Source organism: Carassius carassius, chromosome 47 (genome assembly GCF_963082965.1).
Source record: "Carassius carassius chromosome 47, fCarCar2.1, whole genome shotgun sequence".
Classification (NCBI taxonomy): domain Eukaryota; kingdom Metazoa; phylum Chordata; class Actinopteri; order Cypriniformes; family Cyprinidae; genus Carassius; species Carassius carassius.
In genome coordinates, this window is record NC_081801.1 from 24188407 (window position 1) to 24207985 (window position 19579).

General features: G+C 34.7%; 3 protein-coding genes across 3 annotated transcripts; 1 reads left to right on the top strand and 2 right to left on the bottom strand.

Annotated features, from left to right (window-relative positions):
* Window positions 1-5642: 5642 nt before the first annotated feature.
* Window positions 5643-9933, bottom strand: LOC132130116 (lys-63-specific deubiquitinase-like). Its single transcript, XM_059541770.1, has 8 exons — window positions 9716-9933; window positions 9492-9612; window positions 7093-7179; window positions 6913-7001; window positions 6764-6819; window positions 6407-6538; window positions 6255-6298; window positions 5643-5826 (listed from the first exon to the last, which is right to left on the bottom strand). Exons 1-8 carry the CDS (start codon window positions 9818-9820, stop codon window positions 5678-5680), a joined length of 783 nt encoding a protein of 260 aa, XP_059397753.1. The 5' UTR covers window positions 9821-9933; the 3' UTR covers window positions 5643-5677.
* A 2216-nt stretch (window positions 9934-12149) lies between these two features.
* cmc4 (C-x(9)-C motif containing 4 homolog (S. cerevisiae)) lies at window positions 12150-13002 on the top strand. The gene is made up of 2 exons (XM_059542147.1): window positions 12150-12304; window positions 12410-13002. The coding sequence occupies exons 1-2, from the start codon at window positions 12247-12249 to the stop codon at window positions 12550-12552; spliced, it is 201 nt and encodes a 66-aa protein (XP_059398130.1). The 5' UTR covers window positions 12150-12246; the 3' UTR covers window positions 12553-13002.
* Window positions 12528-16750, bottom strand: LOC132130436 (FUN14 domain-containing protein 2-like). The gene is made up of 5 exons (XM_059542146.1): window positions 16590-16750; window positions 14905-15052; window positions 14760-14835; window positions 14036-14161; window positions 12528-13549 (listed from the first exon to the last, which is right to left on the bottom strand). The coding sequence occupies exons 1-5, from the start codon at window positions 16600-16602 to the stop codon at window positions 13472-13474; spliced, it is 441 nt and encodes a 146-aa protein (XP_059398129.1). The 5' UTR covers window positions 16603-16750; the 3' UTR covers window positions 12528-13471.
* Window positions 16751-19579: the final 2829 nt, after the last annotated feature.

A 19579-nucleotide genomic window follows, 5' to 3' on the forward strand; every position in this document is an offset into this window, starting at 1 on the left:
ACTCAGCATTTCTTTGCTCCACAACATCACCACAGGAGCAGACGGTACCTCGAGATGGGGCGTTCCGCTATATAGAGTTTAATTTGTCAAAAATGGCTGATACAGCGGAACATCTTTTATTTATCTGCTCTGTAAAGCCCCTTTTTAAATGAAAAACTGAACTTGAGAATAGTCTGCCAGAATATCCTTCCTTTCATTCACTGTGATGCTCATTTTTATGCAGCTGCTGCTTCCCCCATGGAACCCAGTGTGTGTGTGTGTGTGTGTGTGTGTGTGTGTGTGTGTGTGTGTGTGTGTGTGTGTGTGTGTGTGTGTGTGTGTGTGTGTGTGTGTGTGTGTGTGATATTTCTTTATTATTTTGAGATTTAACCACGTTATACTTGTTGCTACCTTAAGCTGCCTGTTCATTAAACACAAAGTTTATTATACTGATATTTTATTAGTTTGTTATTTTATATATTCTGTAGAATGTCCCATGGATATATATAGGCATATATAATGGAGAATTAAACAAATTTATTAGAGAAGAGAAAATAAAATTACTAATCAGCTCCATTGTGTATTCCAAGTGATCAAGGGCTTAGTACTTTCCAGTTCAAGCCATTTCGAAGGTTCAGCCAGTCATGCAATATTAGCAATGACATACATCTGAGTCTACAATATGGCAGGAAGTTAGGGAAGGAAGGGCATAAAAAGAAAAGTGGAACTTGCCCTCAGACCTTGGAAAGTGAGGTAAAATACTTCACGTGCACATCCCTAGTTAACACAATCCTCAGTTGATCAATAACACTGACATTTAAATCTCCTAAAACATCAATAAGTACTATAAATATAAGTAAGAATCTCTATTGAAGTGTCAGCTATAGTTTACATGAGATATGGCTATGATGTGATGTCATGTGATGATTTATTGAAGAAGCTTAAGTTATTACACAGAAAGGCTTTGGAGTGGTGATGTATTCTGTGATTCCTGGGAGTTAGCTGTTACCATCATCAAAATAAGAGCTCTTTGTATTAGGCAAATAAATCTTGTAGCGGATTTGAAGACATAAATATTCTCCAAGTGTGGGGGTTAGGAGCAGTGGATCAGGAGCAGGATTGACATGAGCAACGAGGGTCCTCAACCTGCATATTGACATGAATTAAAACACTCAAGGAATTACATATCTGAAATGACTGACAGCTTTAGAACAGATTTATGATGCCGAACTCTGGATGTACTTGTTTGTTGAAATAAATATTTAAATCGTATCCCTAGACCTCAGACTTTGAAAATTCCTTCCAGTGGTAACTGGGTGAAAATAGGAAGTTAATCCCACACTGAAATTAGTTTAATGTATATGTAGGCCAATGTGTTTGATGCTCAGTTTACATCAAATCAACGTCACGTCAAGTTTTTGATGTGATTTGCATAATTTCTTTAACAAGGTGGACCTCTTTAAATAGCTCCTCTTGGGGGGCTGCTAGTTTTGAGTTATAATTTCAGTGTTAGTATTATTTGATCTCAGTGCTGCATTTGATACTGTCGACCACATCAGACTCTTCAACAGACTGGAAAGCTGGGTGGGACTTACAGTAAATGAGACAATACTTAGATTGTTCAGATCATATTTACAAGGCAAAGGCTGCTTTGTGAGCTCATGCATTAAAGAATCTAACTGGACTGCCATGACTCATGAAGTTCCACAAGGCTCAATCCTTGCGCCTCTGCTGTTTGTATATGTATTTGTATATGCTTCAACTAGACTATATAATTTGAAACAACATTGCTTATCACAGTTATGCAGATGACACCCAAATCTACCTAGCTCTGTCACCATATGACTTAGACTCCCTGTACGCTTAATGTAAAATAGATGTCACTCTATTTGGCAATAAAGATTATATGAATGCATACTTTTACTAAAGGAGTCTAAAGAGACATGAAGTCAGAAATCTTGGTGTCATCCTGGATTCTGATCTTAACTTCTGAAGCCACATCAAAGCAATTACTAAATTAGCTTATTACCATCTACAATACAAATCAGATCCTTTGTGTCCAAGCAAGACCTAGAGAAGCTAAGGCATTTATTACCAACAGTATAGATTACTGCAATGGACTTCCCACGAAGTCTATTGCAGCTAATACACCACTGCCAGGCTTCTGTCCAAAACCAAGAAAATTAAATATATCACACCAGTTCCAGTTTTATTCAGAATCCATTTTAAAGTACTTTTAATTATATGGCCTTGGACCAAAATACCTGGCAGATATGTTGGTCAGATATAATACAAAAAGAGCTCTCAGATTGCAAGGATCAAGTCATTTTATAACATCAGAGGTTCATTCAAAACATGGTGAAATGGAATTTAGCTATTATGCCACCCGCAGCTGGCTAGCTTCCAGAGGATGCCAGATGTGCTCTGTTGGTCACTACATTTAAATCCAAATTGAAAAGACATCTTTGCATCTATGAAACTATGCACTTTCTAATGTCTAGTGCTGTACCAATTGCACTGCAGTGTTCTTTTTTTAATCTTACTTTTATGTCCTTTTAATGTATAATATTTTTATTATTATTTTAGCGAATCTATTTTGTTGTTCATTTATATAAAATAAAAAAAGTTTTTTTTTTCTTTTCTTTAAAACAATTAAAATGAATCCTCTTTCTGAAAAGCACTACCACTGAATTACCACTGTGTATGAAATGTGTTATATAAATATAAATAACATACAAACAAACTTGCCTTGCCTGAAACTGTGTAAAAGAGCAACCAGATAAGCAAAAAGATGAACAATGCAATATTCCATTATATTCATAATCTGAATCACAGTCTGCAGTGTGATACGAGACATGAGAACAGTGAAACTGAGAACTTGTGTCTAACGTTTGTCCTTTTATCTGTACACACTTTCACCATGTTACCATGTAAATGTACATTTTTGAGAAAACAAATAATAATAATAATAATTTTACAAATGCACAATATATTAGGTAGTTATAACTATTATTACTTATCTGACATTTTTATTGATTGGCTTCAATTATGGTCAATATATCAATATAGCTGGTGAAGAAAGACAGAGACATTATTGACATTATTTTAAAATTCATTTATATTACCACCATATTTTAAATATTTTTTAATCAAGTATTGAGTCATGCATATGGCAAAAACTAGAACCAGCTTGAAATACATTACAAAAACATTTTAAAACAGCGTCTCTCCTTCCAACTCGCTCGCTCTCTTTCTCTCATACACTCTCTATTCCAGCTTGTCAGTCCTGTCCATGTTGGATTGAAATAGTGCTTTAGCAATTGTACTCTAATCAGAGTGCACTGTTGGTATAAACTAGTAAACAAATGCAGCTAATTAATTTGAACACTACATATTCCCAAAATAGCCAGCCAAAATTCTCCTTTTCAGACCAATGTTTTGATGGCACCACTCAAGAGTTTGCACGGTTCAGAAAGTCAACCTACTTACAGTTGTCTCTGCATATTTTAACATACAATAAATTACACATGGCAGCTTCAAAAAGGAGCAAGGGAGAGTCTAGACCACAAGAGCCAAACTACCAGCCTGTTTGGTGGGCTGGTGAAGGTGTATGAGCTCTGTCCTGCCTATTTTGGAGGTGTTAATTAAACACTGTCAGCCTCTGGGACGTCTTTGTCCACTACCACATTGGCCCCTCTACCATAAATATATCCAGGGGCCCAAAGTCTCTTAGGCATCTCATCAAACATAATGCCCTCCAAACACACACTCGTAAACTCTCTATCCCTTCACTTCCTACTCACAGACAGAACCCTTTCCCCCAACCACCATCTCAGATTTATAGAGGCTTCGGGTTAATAGTCAACTTGCCTTCAAACTAAATAAATGACAGTGTTCTGCCAAGAGTAATAACAGTATGTTGATGCACAAGGAGGGAGAGACGTCTTTGCTCGCTCCAGCAGTCTCGAAGCACAACTTTAATATTATCTGCTTGCTTCCAGTCCCAGGATAAGTTCTTTTACACACACACACACACACTCTCTCTCTCTCTCTCTCTCTCTCTCTCTCACACACACAAACACACACAAGCCATTCTGTTTAGTGGAGTGTTAGACTTCGCCTTGATACAAAATGGTATAACTTTATGGTCCACTGTATGCAGCAATATGGGATAAAATAAATGGTATTTACTCTATATCACCATTTGCACTTCCATATGTTGTTAGACAATATCTAGTGGTCTGCTTTAGTGCATGAGATTTCATTTCTCGAGGACAGAAATGCTGTAAAAAATATTGTCCGAGTATATGAGCAAGGCACTGCAGTGGGCCATTTCCATTAACTACTGTCACCGCAAGAGCAATGTGAGATCGCATCAAAACACAGCTCGTTTTCCAACAATAAATACTGTAAAGAAAGTCAACCCTGATTTTTGCCTTTGAGTAATGAAACTTACAGTGCATCCGTCTGGAAAATGACCCTATAGTCCGACCTTGAGTGACTTACTCCTTTTATACAAAATAAATATTAAAGACATGAAATGTATTATCATTCATTGTGTATAATTATATTTTTATACACCTCTAGGTTGACCAGTTTCCCAGTCTAAAGAGATTAAAGACTGTCTGTTCAATAAAACTGTCTGTGGTTCAAGGACACCTGTGCCATCTAGTGACAACAAATAAAACATCTGACTCTGTTGGGTTTTCAGTTGGATTCACATTTTATTGCCACACTTAGTGATACTACGCGATTAGTTTCCTAAGCATCTAAATGCCTCCAATAATAATAATTAAAAATACAAGTCTATACCTTCACCTTTTCTGTTCTCTTATCCTCCTGTCCTAGCTTTTTTACCAATTTGAACGATGACTGAAATCTTGTATAACAGGCACTAGTGTTTATTGCCATTTTATGATACATTGCCTGTTGTATTCCTCAACTGTAAGTCAGATAAATGCATCTGCCAAATGAATATATGTAAATTTAGTTTTACATTAATACATTAAGGCAAGATTAATCAGCAGCAGTGTGGCTTGTTTATATATATATATATATATATATATATATATATATATATATACACACATATAAATCTAATTATGACAGAGAGAGAGCTGGACTGGGCTACTGTTAAAAGGCAACCCTTAACCAGTTTCAGTTCTTTCAATTTAACAGCTAAAATGTTCATATTTGTATTCCAACTGGAAAAACTTTATGACACCTTTTCTACTTCTAGTCTAAGGGCCAGACTGTTCAGCCAGAGAGCTATTGACATTCACAGAAACATTAAACAACATGCCTAGACTGAAAATCTGCATATAAATGACCAAAAGAAAAGTATTTGTAATTAGAACAGATAAGTCACTCTAGATTTCACTATCATGTTGTTTACAGAATTATAATATTTTGAGAAGCCTCAAAAGTGCCTTCAGAAATTTCAAAATGCGCATCTTTATCAGGCTCCTACACTTAGGGTCAGTCATTTTACTTTAATGGCAATTTACAGATACTTTTCTGTGCCATTAAAGTGAAATAATTGAACATAAATATAGGAGCCTGATAAAAACGCTCATTTTAGATGAACATTTCTGACAGCACTTTAGGAGGATTTTGCATCTGAACTCATAAAAAAAAAAAAATAAATAAAATAGTAGGGCAGATTTGTTAAAACTCTCATTGCTTCCTTTTATTCTCCTTATAATGAAGCCAGTTCTTGTGTCAGTCGCTCTTTCTCTTTCTGGAGTTTGATGATACTGTGTTTATTCAGTTCCAGACGGTCTTCCAGCCACTGCAGCAGCGGGCCGCTTATGGCCGACATCTGGCTGCACAGGTTTTTAGTGAACACTGAGAAACACACACACATACAAAACATTACCAAATAACAACTGTAGAAAAGGTTCTACATTTTACAAACTTCACATTTGTGAAATGAGGTTAGTTCCACACTATACACACAAAAATATATATATATATTTTAGAAATAATACATTGACAAATTATCTTTCATTTCCTTCACTTTTGCATTATGAATCGACTGATCTCTGCAATTTGCATGTAGAATGTGTTTGATCGATCTTATTTATAAATCTACACCAGCGTCATACTGGAGATGCTGAGTGCAAATAAAATAAGGGTCATCATGACGATGAGAAAACGTTTGATGAGATTTTATTTACCCAAAGTCTAAACTCATCTAAAATGCTTACATTGCTGCCATGCAAGCAATACTACTTCCTTCAGCAGATACAAAGTAGATTTTAGAATGACATTACCTGATCCATTATGTATCTTTGTGATTGGATCCAGATGAGTTAAACTGAAATATTGGTGCAAAAAAAAATTATAATAATCTAAAACATATCTACAAAGAAATGTAGCCATGGATTATTATGAATGAATACAAATAATCTGAAACAAGGAATACCTGTGAATCCTTCTGTATGTATCCTGTTCCTCTTGACAGAGGATTCTGGGTAATTCCACGGCAGACTCTAGACATACTTTCCCAATGGCTTCATGTGGGATTACATGGATGGGGATCTCAATCCGTTCATACCTTGTCATAAGAAAGGAATTCAATAAAACACTGACACAGAAGACCTTTAATGAGTGATCAGATAAATAAAACATACACACTTAATAAACTAGTAATCTTATACTTAAATGCTTGAAAATAGTTTTAAAGAAAAAAAATGTAAATTATGTCTATGCATAATGTATGGAGTCGCAAATCTTTATTTTTAAATGCATTCATTTTTAAAATAAAAAGAACATTATTTACTCTGAGCCTTTCTGGGCTTGTACTGACTGGAAGCAGGTGTACAGAACTCTACCAGTCTACAAGAAAAATAGAAAGTAAAATCATGGTAAAAACGTGACAATATAGTCAAAAACTCTTCAGAATTTCTTAAGATTTTGAGCGTAACATACCTTAGTGTTTTTATCTTCTATAAAACATGAGAAGATGAGGCCAACGAAACCCTGATCCATCATCTGGTACATTGCTTGAGTCCTAACATCTGTATAATGTGAGGACAATTGCAATTTATTCAAATAAAATGAAGATATAATGCATACTTCCATGCATTCATTAGAAATTTTAAAACTAACCAACATGTGATGGCCACACAGTGATGTGTGGATGAGAGTGGTACCAGCCCACAACCCTCATGGGACGTCCCGTCATCTCAGCCAACCTGTGCCTCATATTAAGAAAATGTGCTAAAACAGCATCAGGATTACACTTTATTATAAACGTCATTAAGAAGTCATTTTAAAACATTACATAGTGCTTCCAATCAGTAAATGTGTATTAATATAGGAATATAATGAGGTCCAAATGCCTGAAACCACTAGTCAATTAGTGCAAAGCATAAGTTAGATTTTGAATTTTAGATTTTTATTCATTCTGTACAACCCCATTTCCAGAAAAGTTGGGAAATTTTGTAAGTAATGGTTAAAAAGAACTAGAAATCACAGATTCTTGTTTTCATTGCATTTCACAAAATGCCCGAATGTACGAAAATGTACGAAAACAGAGCCGGCCCAAGGCACAAGTGAACTAAGAGGATGCTCAGGGCCCCTGTGGCCACCAGGGGGCCCAAGAGTACATAAAATGACAGCTTGTTTGTCTTTTTTTTGTGATGCATTATGTCAATGGACAACAGTAATTATACAAAAGGTAGGGTATCTTCTTGTTTTAGGGAAGTTCATGTTTAATTAAACTTACGTAAATAGTCTAGACATCTTAATATATTACAAAATAATATTTTACTTAGCTAGTTATAGATTAAAGTTTTTGTCTTCTGTGTTTAAAAAAAAAAAAAAAAACCTTTCCTAGGTATATATTTTTGTAATAAAAATAAGCTTCTGTTTCATAAATGTACTGATAACAGCTTAGCATTATTTACCTTAGCCTACCCTTTGGGGTTTTTGCTATGATATTCCAGTATCATTATTAGGGGTGGGCGGATCGATCTAAATATCGATGGTATTGATGCCAACACTGGTATTGGTATCGGATCGATACATTTGTAATTTAATCGATATTTTCATTTAAATATCTCTCATCTACGTTCGTTATACTTTGCTCGTGTCTTCTACCTCTACAATCCTGAGCAAATGCTTCTTTCACATCCTGGCCCACTTTGCTACTCCTCCCCCTCCTGCTGCTCTGCTGTGATTTGTTGTTGTGTCGTCACGTGACTCTCTGACACAACACGCCGAGGAGCAGCGAACAGAGTGAGAGCGAAGCTGATAGCACATTGAAGTCCAGAAGGGGGGCTCAGGGAATGTAATTGCACAGGTATATTTTGTTCTTTGTTTGTTCTTCAGTAATAATTGTGTGCACTTTATTTCATTTGCTTTTAAAACCAGATAAAAAGGGAGAGATTTTTGTTATTCTTTATTATTATTATTATATTTTTTTAAAGGCTGTAAAGAACTCAACAGTGCCTAATAACTAGTAATGTTGTGGACTTCAATACATTAATAAAAAAAATATTGCCTAAATAATTGATCATTCATTCACCTCAGAAATAATGACAGACCTACTGCTCTCCCCTACACAAAAGTTTTTTTTTTTTTTTTTTTTGTAAAAAAGAACGTATTGGTATCAGTATCGGCAATACTGACCCTATATGTATTTTGTATCGGATCGATACCAAATTTTGCAGTATCGCCCACCACTAATCATTATGCCTCAATTAGTTAGTTATAGATTAAGAGTTGTTGGTTTAAAAGATGTACAAATGGCTTCCTGTTGTGTTCAATAATTTATGTTGTTAAAATAGCAATAAAAATAAAATTGGTCGGTCTTAATGCAAATGTACAACCGGCAAGTCGGTCGGACTAAAAGCAAAAAAATTATAATAATTGAGTCGGTCCTAAATTGACAGGGTCGGTCGGGTTACGTCAAACAAGAATATGTTTAAGGATGGCCCTAATGCAATGTTTGATTTTAAAATGGGTTTCAAAGGATGTATTTTGAGATTTTAGGTTTTCAGTTGATATATTATTTCTTATGATTTCTAAAGTTTTTTTTTTTTTGACAAATGTCAGAACTCCTGTTATGATGTAGGTTTTGAGGTGCACTCTTGCCATAAATTAATCTATTACTTTTCCTACATAATTTTTAACAAAAAAGATTGGTAAAATATCAATTCAGGGGTCTTAGACCTTTCCAACGATGTATATAGTTTGTCATGATTAGATTAGGATTTAATTGTAATATAGTGAAGTAAACATAGGGGGCCCACCGAGGGGCCAGGTGGCAGTTAGCAGGTTAAAGTGCATTTAACTCCTGAACACTCTTGTTGGTCTGCTACTGTTATAATTAAAGATCGTAAAAAGTAAAAACATGCCAGGCAGACATTGGTATGAGGTAAGCAACACAGCTACAACAACAACAAAGAATTGATAATGGGCGAGTTAGATTTATAGTAGTGTGCCAAGAATGAGTCGTATCGGCGGCACGAGTCACATTCTGCTCCGGGGCTGGTGAAAGGATATCTCGGCTTCAGTAGACGCGGCTGACAGCTGCTCGGGGGAAATCTCCACTCGGTCTTTCCTCTTGTCTGATCGACGCAGAATTATGACAGAATGAATGTGCACAATGCGGTTTGTGTCCACCTGACGGAGAAACGATATTTACACAGTTTCATGACCGCGCCTGTTATCGATCACGCACAGTTACACAAAACAACACTTCATAAACAAACAAAAACATTCAAACCTCGCCGATGCAGAGCCCCATTACTTCCTCTTTCTCCGTGCTCAGAGCGTGATTCATACAGACTAGAAATGCGTCTGACTCTAAATGTACAGCGCTCACTGCCATTATATGAAGTACAATCTAACCGCTATTGTTTTTCTCTCTGATTTGTTTATTTGTTTATTCCTGTACAGAACTTCCACATCGGCAAAGCGCATGCGCTACACTCAATTCCTTCCGACAGGAAACGGGAGGGGAAAAAATCACATGGCATTCAGTTTATCTACGGTGCCCGAGAAAGGACATATTAGGGTTTCCTTATTTTAGTGTGTGTGTGTGTGTGTGTGTGTGTGTGTGTGTGTGTGTGTGTGTGTGTGTGTGTGTGTGTGTGTGTGTGTGTGTGTGTGTGTGTGTGTGTGATATTTCTTTATTATTTTGAGATTTAACCACGTTATACTTGTTGCTACCTTAAGCTGCCCGTTCATTAAACACAAAGTTTATTATACTGATATTTTATTAGTTTGTTATTTTATATATTCTGTAGAATGTCCCATGGATATATATAGGCATATAGAATGGTGAATCAAACAAATTCATTAGAGAAGAGAAAATAAAATTACAAATCAGCTCCATTGTGTATTCCAAGTGATCAAGGGCTTAGTACTTTCCAGTTCAAGCCATTTCGAAGGTTCAGCCAGTCATGCAATGTTAGCAATGACATACATCTGAGTCTACAATATGGCAGGAAGTTAGGGAAGGAAAGGCATAAAAAGAAAAGTGGAACTTGCCCTCAGACCTTGGAAAGTGAGGTAAAATACTTCACGTGCACATCCCTAGTTAACACAATCCTCAGTTGATCAATAACACTGACATTTAAATCTCCTAAAACATCAATAAGTACTATAAATATAAGTAAGAATCTCTATTGAAGTGTCAGCTATAGTTTAGTTTTATAGTGTCATGTCAGCCATATTTGTGGAACAAATTTGTGTCTGTGGCAAGCCAAATGATCACTCTTAATGTCAGGAATGGAATCTTTATTAGTAATTCTTAATTGCTTGGAATTTTCAGCAGTAAAAACACAAATTCTTGATATAAAAAATGACATCACAATTATTGATATCAAAATTTGAATTTAGACTTAGACAGATAACCTAGATCTTTCAAATACTATTTAAAATTTCATTCGTACATATAAAGTCAAGTCAGTTTTATTTGCACTTTTACAATAGACAGAGCTGGGTAAATTACATACATTCAGATTGTAGTCCATTGCTGATTACAGATTACAAATGTGTTTGGGAATCCCTTCATTACAGACATAAATAAACATAAAATAACAGCAATGACTTTAGCTACACGCCCTAAAGGTTCTTCCTGGTTTTAAATAATTTCGTCCAGACTTACATAATCAGTTACTGAATGTCACCGGATCACTTTTGACTCACTGTCCTCAATTTTACATAAACACATTAGACACTATGGAATAACCATTTTGAGAATTTAAATTAGGAATTGATTTCAAATTCCAATATTAAATACAGTCAGTGAAGTACTTTAAAATGATACACTTAATGTATGCAACAAACCACTACCTATATATATATATATATATATATATATATATATATATATATAAAAATATAAATAGTACAGACCAAAGTTTGGACACACCTTCTCATTCAAAGAGTCTTCTTTATTTTCATGACTATGAAAATTGTAGAATCACACTGAGGGCATCAAGGGCTATTTGACCAAGAAGGAGAGTGATGGGGTGCTGCGCCAGGTGACCTGGCCTCCACAGTCACCGGACCTGAACCCAATCGAGATGGTTTAGGGGTGAGCTGGACCTCAGACACAAGGCAAAAGGGCCAACAAGTGCTAAGCATCTCTCGGGGAACTCCTTCAAGACTGTTGGAAGACCATTTCAGGTGACTACCTCTTGAAGCTCATCAAGAGAATGCCAAGAGTGTGCAAAGCAGTAATTAAAGCAAAAGGTGGCTACTTTGAAGAACCTACAATATGACATATATTCAGTTGTTTCACACTTTTTTGTTATGTATATAATTCCATATATAATTCCACATGTGTTAATTCATAGTTTTGATGCCTTCAGTGTGAATCTACAATTTTCATAGTCATGAAAATAAAGAAAACTCTTTGAATGAGAAGGTGTGTCCAAACTTTTGGTCTGTACTGTATATATATATATATATATATATATATATAGTTTCAGTTTTTGGATTGTGCATTGCATTTAGTTTGTACCATAAAATCCGTCCTAAATCCAAAAGTGTCCATAGATTCTCTTGTAAAACAGCATTTATTTATTTATTGCGATCAAAGTCTAAAAAAGGTCAAACCAAACCGAAAGTATCTTGATAAAGATTAAAAGATTAGGCGTTTTCTAACCGGACGACATTTAGAGTCGCACAGTCAGGAGCAGGCAGTGACGTCGATGTTCATGTGTTTACAAAAAGTGACCGACCGCTTTCACTGGAATTAATTTAGTCCTCCAAACTCCATCTCGGCTCTACGTATCTTAAAATAAAATGCCACAGAAAGATCCCTGTCAAAAACAGGCTTGTGCCATACAGAAATGTTTACAAGGTAGCTTTGTGGTCTCAATGTTGTTAACCTTGCTTTCCTTAGATTGCAGAGCTTTTCATTTGAAGCAGTTTGACCTTCTGATGACTTCTTATGTATATTTAACAGCCAACAAATACATCGAAAGTCTTTGTGAGGATGTGATTCGAGCCATGAGGAAGTGTTGTGAAGTCCACGCAGGAGAAAACTCTGTCTGCTGCTCTGGATTTATCAAGGAACACACATCTACAGACACAAAGACGATCCTTTAATAGAAAGATACACAGCATGCATGTATATGTGCTGCAAGAGATCAGAGGAGACTTTCAAGGACATGTGGAATAGATATTCACCAAAAAGTCTCTTGTAACTTTAATTAAATCAAGCTGTCTCTGGCTGTCACTATTTATTCAACAGTTTAGTGAGAATAATATGCATTCAACATCTAGTGTCCATCAGAGTGACCTGCTTGGTTGTATGTTCAAAACACAAAGGCCTCGTAGGGACAGCCGTATGAAATGCAGATTACAAAATGAAAAAGAAACTGGAATATTTCTAGCATGATGTGCTGAGCATTAGCTGTAATTTAGGGAAATAGATGTATTAAATAAATATCAAAACAAAGATGAGACAAAAAGGCAAACCAGAATTGTTTAAAACCTGATTGTCTATTTACTGGGAACATTTCTGTCATTATTGAATAAAATTACAACTTTTATCGACCCCTTGTTCTTTGAAGTAATGTCCAGATTTGTTACAGAAATAGCTTAAGTTTGAAAATCGAGTTTTAAAAGCACTTAGCTTAGTCAGCATGACATAAAGCCACAAGGTTAGATAGGGGTTTTAAAGGGACAATTTCAAATGTTTCAACTATTTACATGTTTACATAGGTTAGCTTTTCAAGTCTTGGTTCATGCCAAAATAATATATGCAAAATTTTCAAATAAACAAAAAATTTAACCAGGGCTTAAAGTACAAACTAAAAACAATGCACAATCCAAAAACTGAAACCATACATTCTAGCATTGATATACGTTTCCTATATATAGACATGAACATCTTAAGAATCAAATCTTGATCTGATAAAGGAGTGATGAGTTAAATACAAGCTGCAATATCACACAGAAGCTGTAATCTGATGTTAGATGACAGATGACATCCTCGGAGTATAAGACGTTACAGTGAGAGATCCTATGAAGCCAGACCAAGCAGAAATCCACCAGCAAAGCCTCCTGTGAGAACAATGTTTTTCTTGACAAATACTTGCACCTGCGTGGAGAGAGAGAACATTTAAATGAATTCAGACACAATGGGCAATAGCACACTTCTCATTCCAGTGATTTCCAGTCATACAAGTGAATTCAGAGTTTTACGCTTAAATTTGGTAAACTTGAACAGGACAGAAAAGTTACCTCACATCAGATTATTTCTGATGTGTGTGTGTGTGTGTTAGTGTGTGTGTGTGTGTGTTAGTGTGTGTGTGTGTGTGTGTGTGTGTGTGTGTGTGATGCAAGTTGAGAGTCTGACTGGCAGTTGAGAGAAAAAAGATGCGCATACTATATTCTCCATTCAGTTGCATTTTGAATTTTTTTCTCAATGCTGTAAATAAGCAAATGTCCACTATCTAATACCATGATATGCCATAACTGTGGTATACTCTATCTGAGATACAATGAGTGTGTGTTTTGAACACACGAGGAAACATAATATTACAATTACATAAATGCATTTATAAATGATAACAGTGTTTCTTACCTCATTAATTTTTGTCCTCACTTCTTTAGGAGGCTCTGAGTTCAGCTTCAGCTGCTTCTTTGCCTTGTTCACGTCTTGCTCGACTCGTTTCCAGTCTATTTTAATGTAGCCCGTGTGATGAGCAATCTGAAAGGGCATCGGAGATGGCTTATATCTTTAAACAATCATAAATAATAAATGATATATATATATACATATATATATATATGAGTCCTTAGCCATCTTCAAGATTCGGCTTAAAACCCATGTCTTCCATCTTTATTTGACCCTCTAACTTTAGCACTCACTATTCTAATTCTATTCTTTAAAAAAAATCTAACTACCTTTCTAATCTTTTTGTATTCTATTTTCTCTTAATTTATTATGCAATCATGTGTATGTGTGTGTATATATATATATATATATGTGTGTGTATATACTAATATATATATATAAAGACCTCTAACACTAGCTTGCACTATTATTTATCTATTTTATCTGTTTTCTTTTTATTTATTATATTATTTAAAATCCCATGCTAGGTGTACTGTGTTAACCTAACTGAGACTTGTTATAGCACTTCTATATCATTGCTCTTTTGTTGTTTTTGATTGCTTCCACTGTCCTCATCTGTAAGTCGCTTTGGATAAAAGCGTCTGCTGAATGAATAAATGTAAATGTAAATAATATACACTCTCAACATAATGTTAATAAGCACTTGGCTTTTACAGGTTTTTCTATTTACCTGGAGCAAAAAGAAGCCTCCTCCTACAGCTGATGCTGCAAGCTTCCCAACTTTCTGAAACAAGTACCCTGCACACCTGAGAGAAACACAAGCATCAGCTGTTTGGTTAAACTCTACTCCGCATCAGTGTTCACATACTACTAACCAGCCGCTCACTCCTCCAATGGCCAGCTGTGTTGCAACAGAGTACTTCTCAGCAGCGGCTCCAGAGTTATTTTTGCCGAACATCTTGTTCCACCAGCGTTGTTTCTTGACATGCTCTGCCAGCTCCATCACGTCAAAGGTTTCCGTGTCTGTCAGAACACAGTAATAGTCATTTTATAAAACATGTTTAAATGAATCCTGAGTAACTTAAGGCTTTTTCATACCATGAAACGGGGACAACTGTTAGCAAGAAATTATTTATCAAAAGTGATTCATCATTTGTCATGCAGGACAGTAATACTGTATAAAAGACTGTCCACAATAAAGAAAAGCAAAAGTCTCTTTGATTTTGAGCACATATGTTCCTTATATATTATTACTTAAAAAAAAAAACAACAACAGTTGTTATTATTATAAAAAAAAATATTATTAATGTATTTATTTAGTAAAATGGCTATACCAAACCACTTTGTGAGGAATTGTATTTGCTAGTTTATTTTATTGAGATATATTTTCTTCTGTATATCAGGAAAATGTTATCTTTCTGCCCTCCAAAAAATATCACAATGCATTTCTGTTATGTTGTGTCCTACCTGAAGGCATAGAAGCAAGTTTACAGTAAGCATGAAATCTACGTTAATTTACTGCTGGCGGTAGAAACCCTGGTTGATGCAACACAAGGTCAAAGAGGAAAGCTGTTAGAAAAACAAGCTGATTAAACGCAGTGCTGCTGTGCTCCGTCCAGTAGTAGTCTGCATCTTTACATCACAACCCTGGCTAATGACGTAACCTTACAGGACTCCAGACATAAGCCAGACACAGAAATAGCACACTACTGCAGCCAAGAGACTTGCTTTCAGACACATCTGAAGTAAAGAGACGCGAGTATGAGACTCACACTGTGTCTGTATCCTGCTAATAATACAAAGCCTGCTCTCTTCTTCATACTCTGGATCTCCAGAAATATTTCTGTGGATTGTGTTTGTACGTGCAAGTGAAGGTTTCTCTGCCCTATCAAGGATCACTCTTTAAAGGATGTTGGTTTTATTATAAATGTAATTTATTTTAATGTAAATTTCACATTCATGAATGCAAGTTTACAAAAGGCATATTGATTAGTAATATCCTATGGAAATGGAAATGTATGTATAACATATTTGTCTGTAAAAAGATGCTTATGTACCCTCTCTTCTTTTAACCTTTTTTTTATTATTATTTATTTTAATTTTTACTGTTCCTTTTTTGTTGAGGCATGTGAAATGTTTGCCACTGTACATGATACTTGTTGACAATACAACATAAAAAAAAGTTTGCTGTTTACTAGTCACATCCAAGGCTTCTCTTATATAATCACATGTTAAGGCTAATATGACTCATGTCACAAACATGAACTGGTTCTGCATGTGACATTCTGTGCTCTGTTAGTGTGTGAATTAGCTTGTTAAATGTTATATAAATGAGAGAATCTCTCTCTTCATCGTTTAAATATGATGCATTTTAATGTAAGTTACACTGTGCTGCACACTGAAGGACGTGTGTTTACATTCGTGTAATCCTCATTCAGCATCTCTTAAGGTGCTTTCGCGACAAGTTTGTTTATTATAACGTCAAACTGAAAACTGGGTCATGTGCAGCCTTATTTAAACGTGTATTAAGTGATAGAAAACAAGAAAAGACGGGGCTTACCCTTCTCTGACATTTTCCTTGCGTGTTTTCTATCCGGAAAGTATTAATGTTTGTGCCTGGTTCGTGCGCATCCTCTGTGTCATGTGAACTTCAAGTTGGGCGTGGCTTAGACCGATCGGCGTTTGACATCAAATACCGCGAGAGCGATTCCAAAGCATAAGGAGCGTGTGTTCTCGCGGTATTTCAACATTACACGCCGATCAGTCTCAGTAGCCGTGAAATGTTTATATATATATATATATATATATGTATGTATGTATGTATGTATGTATGTATGTATATATACCAGTTTCCCTATTTAACCAGATTTTGATCAAATTTCTGCTCTTTTGTTAGAGCTCATATCATGCCCAGCTTTCAGCTTTGTTTTTAAAATATTTTATTTGATTTATTCACTAATGAGATGTCTTTCCATAAAGAGCATTGTTTGATTAATTTGTTACTTTTAGTGACAAGTTTTCTATACATAAATGCAAGTACGGGGATTATAAACTAATTATTTATAATTTTGAAATCAGAAGCTCAGCAATAGGCCACCTAAAACAAAGTATAATCTGATAAACAAGAAAACTGTGAAATTAATTATGTAAACATTTCCATATTTTATTAGATTAGATTTTTTTTATCTCATTATTATTGTTGTTGTTGTTGTTGTTGTTGTCTCTTCCCCCTTGCTTAAAATGTTTAATGTGAGTGATTCAATTAAAAAAAAAATACTAATAATAATTGTTATTATTATTTTTGAGCAAGCTATTTTTTTTTTTTTTTTTGCCAAAGATAATATTCAGTTTAGTAAATTACTTTGTTCATTTCTATGGTATCCACAAATAGTATTTGTCTTGAAACTCTGAAAGTTATTATTTCATTTAATCATGCCTCTTATTCAGTTTATAATGTTTGTCCATGATTTTAATGTTTAATCAGTGAGTAATTTGGTAGATCTACACATTTCTTCCAGATGTTCTCATCACAAAGATCTTGTGCTTTGAAACAATTATGAAGACTAAATATTTCTATAACTGTAATGAATGCATGAGATAAGGTTCTGAAAGAGGGACTAGGAGTGTTACTATACAGATTTATTTGCTTAGTTAATCTGCTTAGTTGTGTAAACACGGTTTAATTGGTTTAGATCAAACTGATTTGATTTAAAAAGTTGAACTTAACTTTATTATATTTGCCAAAGAAACTTTGCACGTGGGAACAATTTTATTATTATTATTATTATTATTAATAATAATAATATGAATTTACTAATTTGCATAGCCAGGTGAGGATGACAATGATAAGTACATCCATAAACTAAATCAATAGGGCAAGGTGAATTTAGGTAAAGTGGGCCATTTTTGGTTTAACTTGTAATTAATAAATAAATATCTATATAGGCCTATTCATAGATATACTATTAAACAAACCCAAAATTTAATTTAACAAACCTAAAAACATAAAACCTTCGGTCTTAGTAAAATTCAAAACAACTGACATTTAACTTGATGAACTCTAATGTAATATTTTTTATATGTTGTAAAGTTAATTATCATCAATGTGACTATAACACATGCACACACAAAAGAGGAATAGGAGGAATGTTTAATACTTTAAGTAATATTGTACAACTTTTTTTCTGTTTTTGTCTAAAATCTTTCAATGAACTTTAATTGTGACCTTATTTTAAAGCTTTATACTCTGCATCTATATTTCATGCTTTTCTCACTCCAGATTCAACTTCATTCTACTTTCTTTTTCTTTTCCTCCGTATCTGATATTCCTGATTGCACACTCATTTCTGTTTTGTAAAAAGCCAGTCATACATGTCAATTATAAAACTAGACGAGTCAAGTTTGCAAATTGAAGTTGTCTTGAAAAAGCCTTTTGTGAAAGTTTGAAGCAGTTTTGAAGTTTAGATAGATAGATTAGCTAGATGAAGATATCATGATTGACCTTGTTAGCATGATTAAGATGTTTCTAGCAGTTTAACATGATTAACATGTTGTTAGCATGTTGATAGTATGTTTCTAGCATGATTAGCATGTTGTTAACCTCCTTTTGACATGATCAGCATGTGACTAGTATGTTGTTAACATGATTGACATGTTGTTAGCATGATTAGCATGTTGCTAGCATGATTAGCAATTTGCTAGCATGTTTTTAACATGATTAACATGTTAGTGGCATGTTGCTGAAATGATTAACAAATTACTAGCATTTTGTTAACATATTGCTAACAAGAAGGTAAAAAATCCAGCAAAACAAAAGAGGAAAAAAAACTAAAACTAAATAAAACCATCTGATTTAGGTGGGGAAACAGCTTAAAACCAGCTGATTTAGCAAAAAGCCATCTTAAAACCAGTTAAAACCAGCTGAATCAGTAAAAGAATGAAAGAAAAAAAAAGAAAAGAAAAACAGCTGAATACAGCTAAAAGATAGCTAAAACCAGCCTAGACTAGTTATCTAGTCTTAGCTGGTTTAAGATGAAAATATCTGGTTTAATCTTGGTTGGTCTTCTAACATGTCTCCCAACTTGACCAGCTAAGACCAGCCTGAGCAGAGAAAACCAGTTTAAAACCAGCCTGGGAGACCAGCCAAAGCATCTCACCAGATTAGGCTGGTTTTATTTCTTGTTGTTGTTTTCAGTAGGGAGTTTTTAAGCTTTGCTATAACAGTAAACATCTTAAAAACATCATAATCTCATTGTATAAAAGAATCAATGAAAGTCTGTGTTTTTTTGGGGTGGTTTTGACATTATGGTTTTCGAAAACCGTATGCCGGATCTGTTATTAAAGATATAATAACTAACTTCAGAATAGTCTGAAGGTCTGGGCCGAGATCGGTGGTTGTAGCTTTATATTCTAATATCAGTTTATTTAATGAATATGATTAGAATTAGTGAAGGTTCACTTTACCTCACAGCAATATTGGTTTACATTTAGTGAGCAACCTTACAACTTAGAAATGAAAATATGAACATCATATCACCTTTCATGATGAGG

Excerpts from the sequence above, each read along its gene's own strand:
- LOC132130116 (XM_059541770.1), bottom strand. The coding sequence starts at position 9,820 with ATGGCAGTGAGCGCTGTACATTTAGAGTCAGACGCATTTCTAGTCTGT. Across the intron at positions 9,613-9,715 it reads TGGGGCTCTGCATCGGCGAG|GTGGACACAAACCGCATTGT; the intron begins GTTTGAATGTTT and ends TTTCTCCGTCAG. Across the intron at positions 5,827-6,254 it reads AAAGATACATAATGGATCAG|TGTTCACTAAAAACCTGTGC; the intron begins GTAATGTCATTC and ends TGTGTTTCTCAG.
- cmc4 (XM_059542147.1), top strand. The coding sequence starts at position 12,247 with ATGCCACAGAAAGATCCCTGTCAAAAACAGGCTTGTGCCATACAGAAA. Across the intron at positions 12,305-12,409 it reads CATACAGAAATGTTTACAAG|CCAACAAATACATCGAAAGT; the intron begins GTAGCTTTGTGG and ends TATATTTAACAG.
- LOC132130436 (XM_059542146.1), bottom strand. Across the intron at positions 14,836-14,904 it reads ATTGGAGGAGTGAGCGGCTG|GTGTGCAGGGTACTTGTTTC; the intron begins GTTAGTAGTATG and ends TGTTTCTCTCAG. Across the intron at positions 14,162-14,759 it reads GAGGCTTCTTTTTGCTCCAG|ATTGCTCATCACACGGGCTA; the intron begins GTAAATAGAAAA and ends ATGCCCTTTCAG.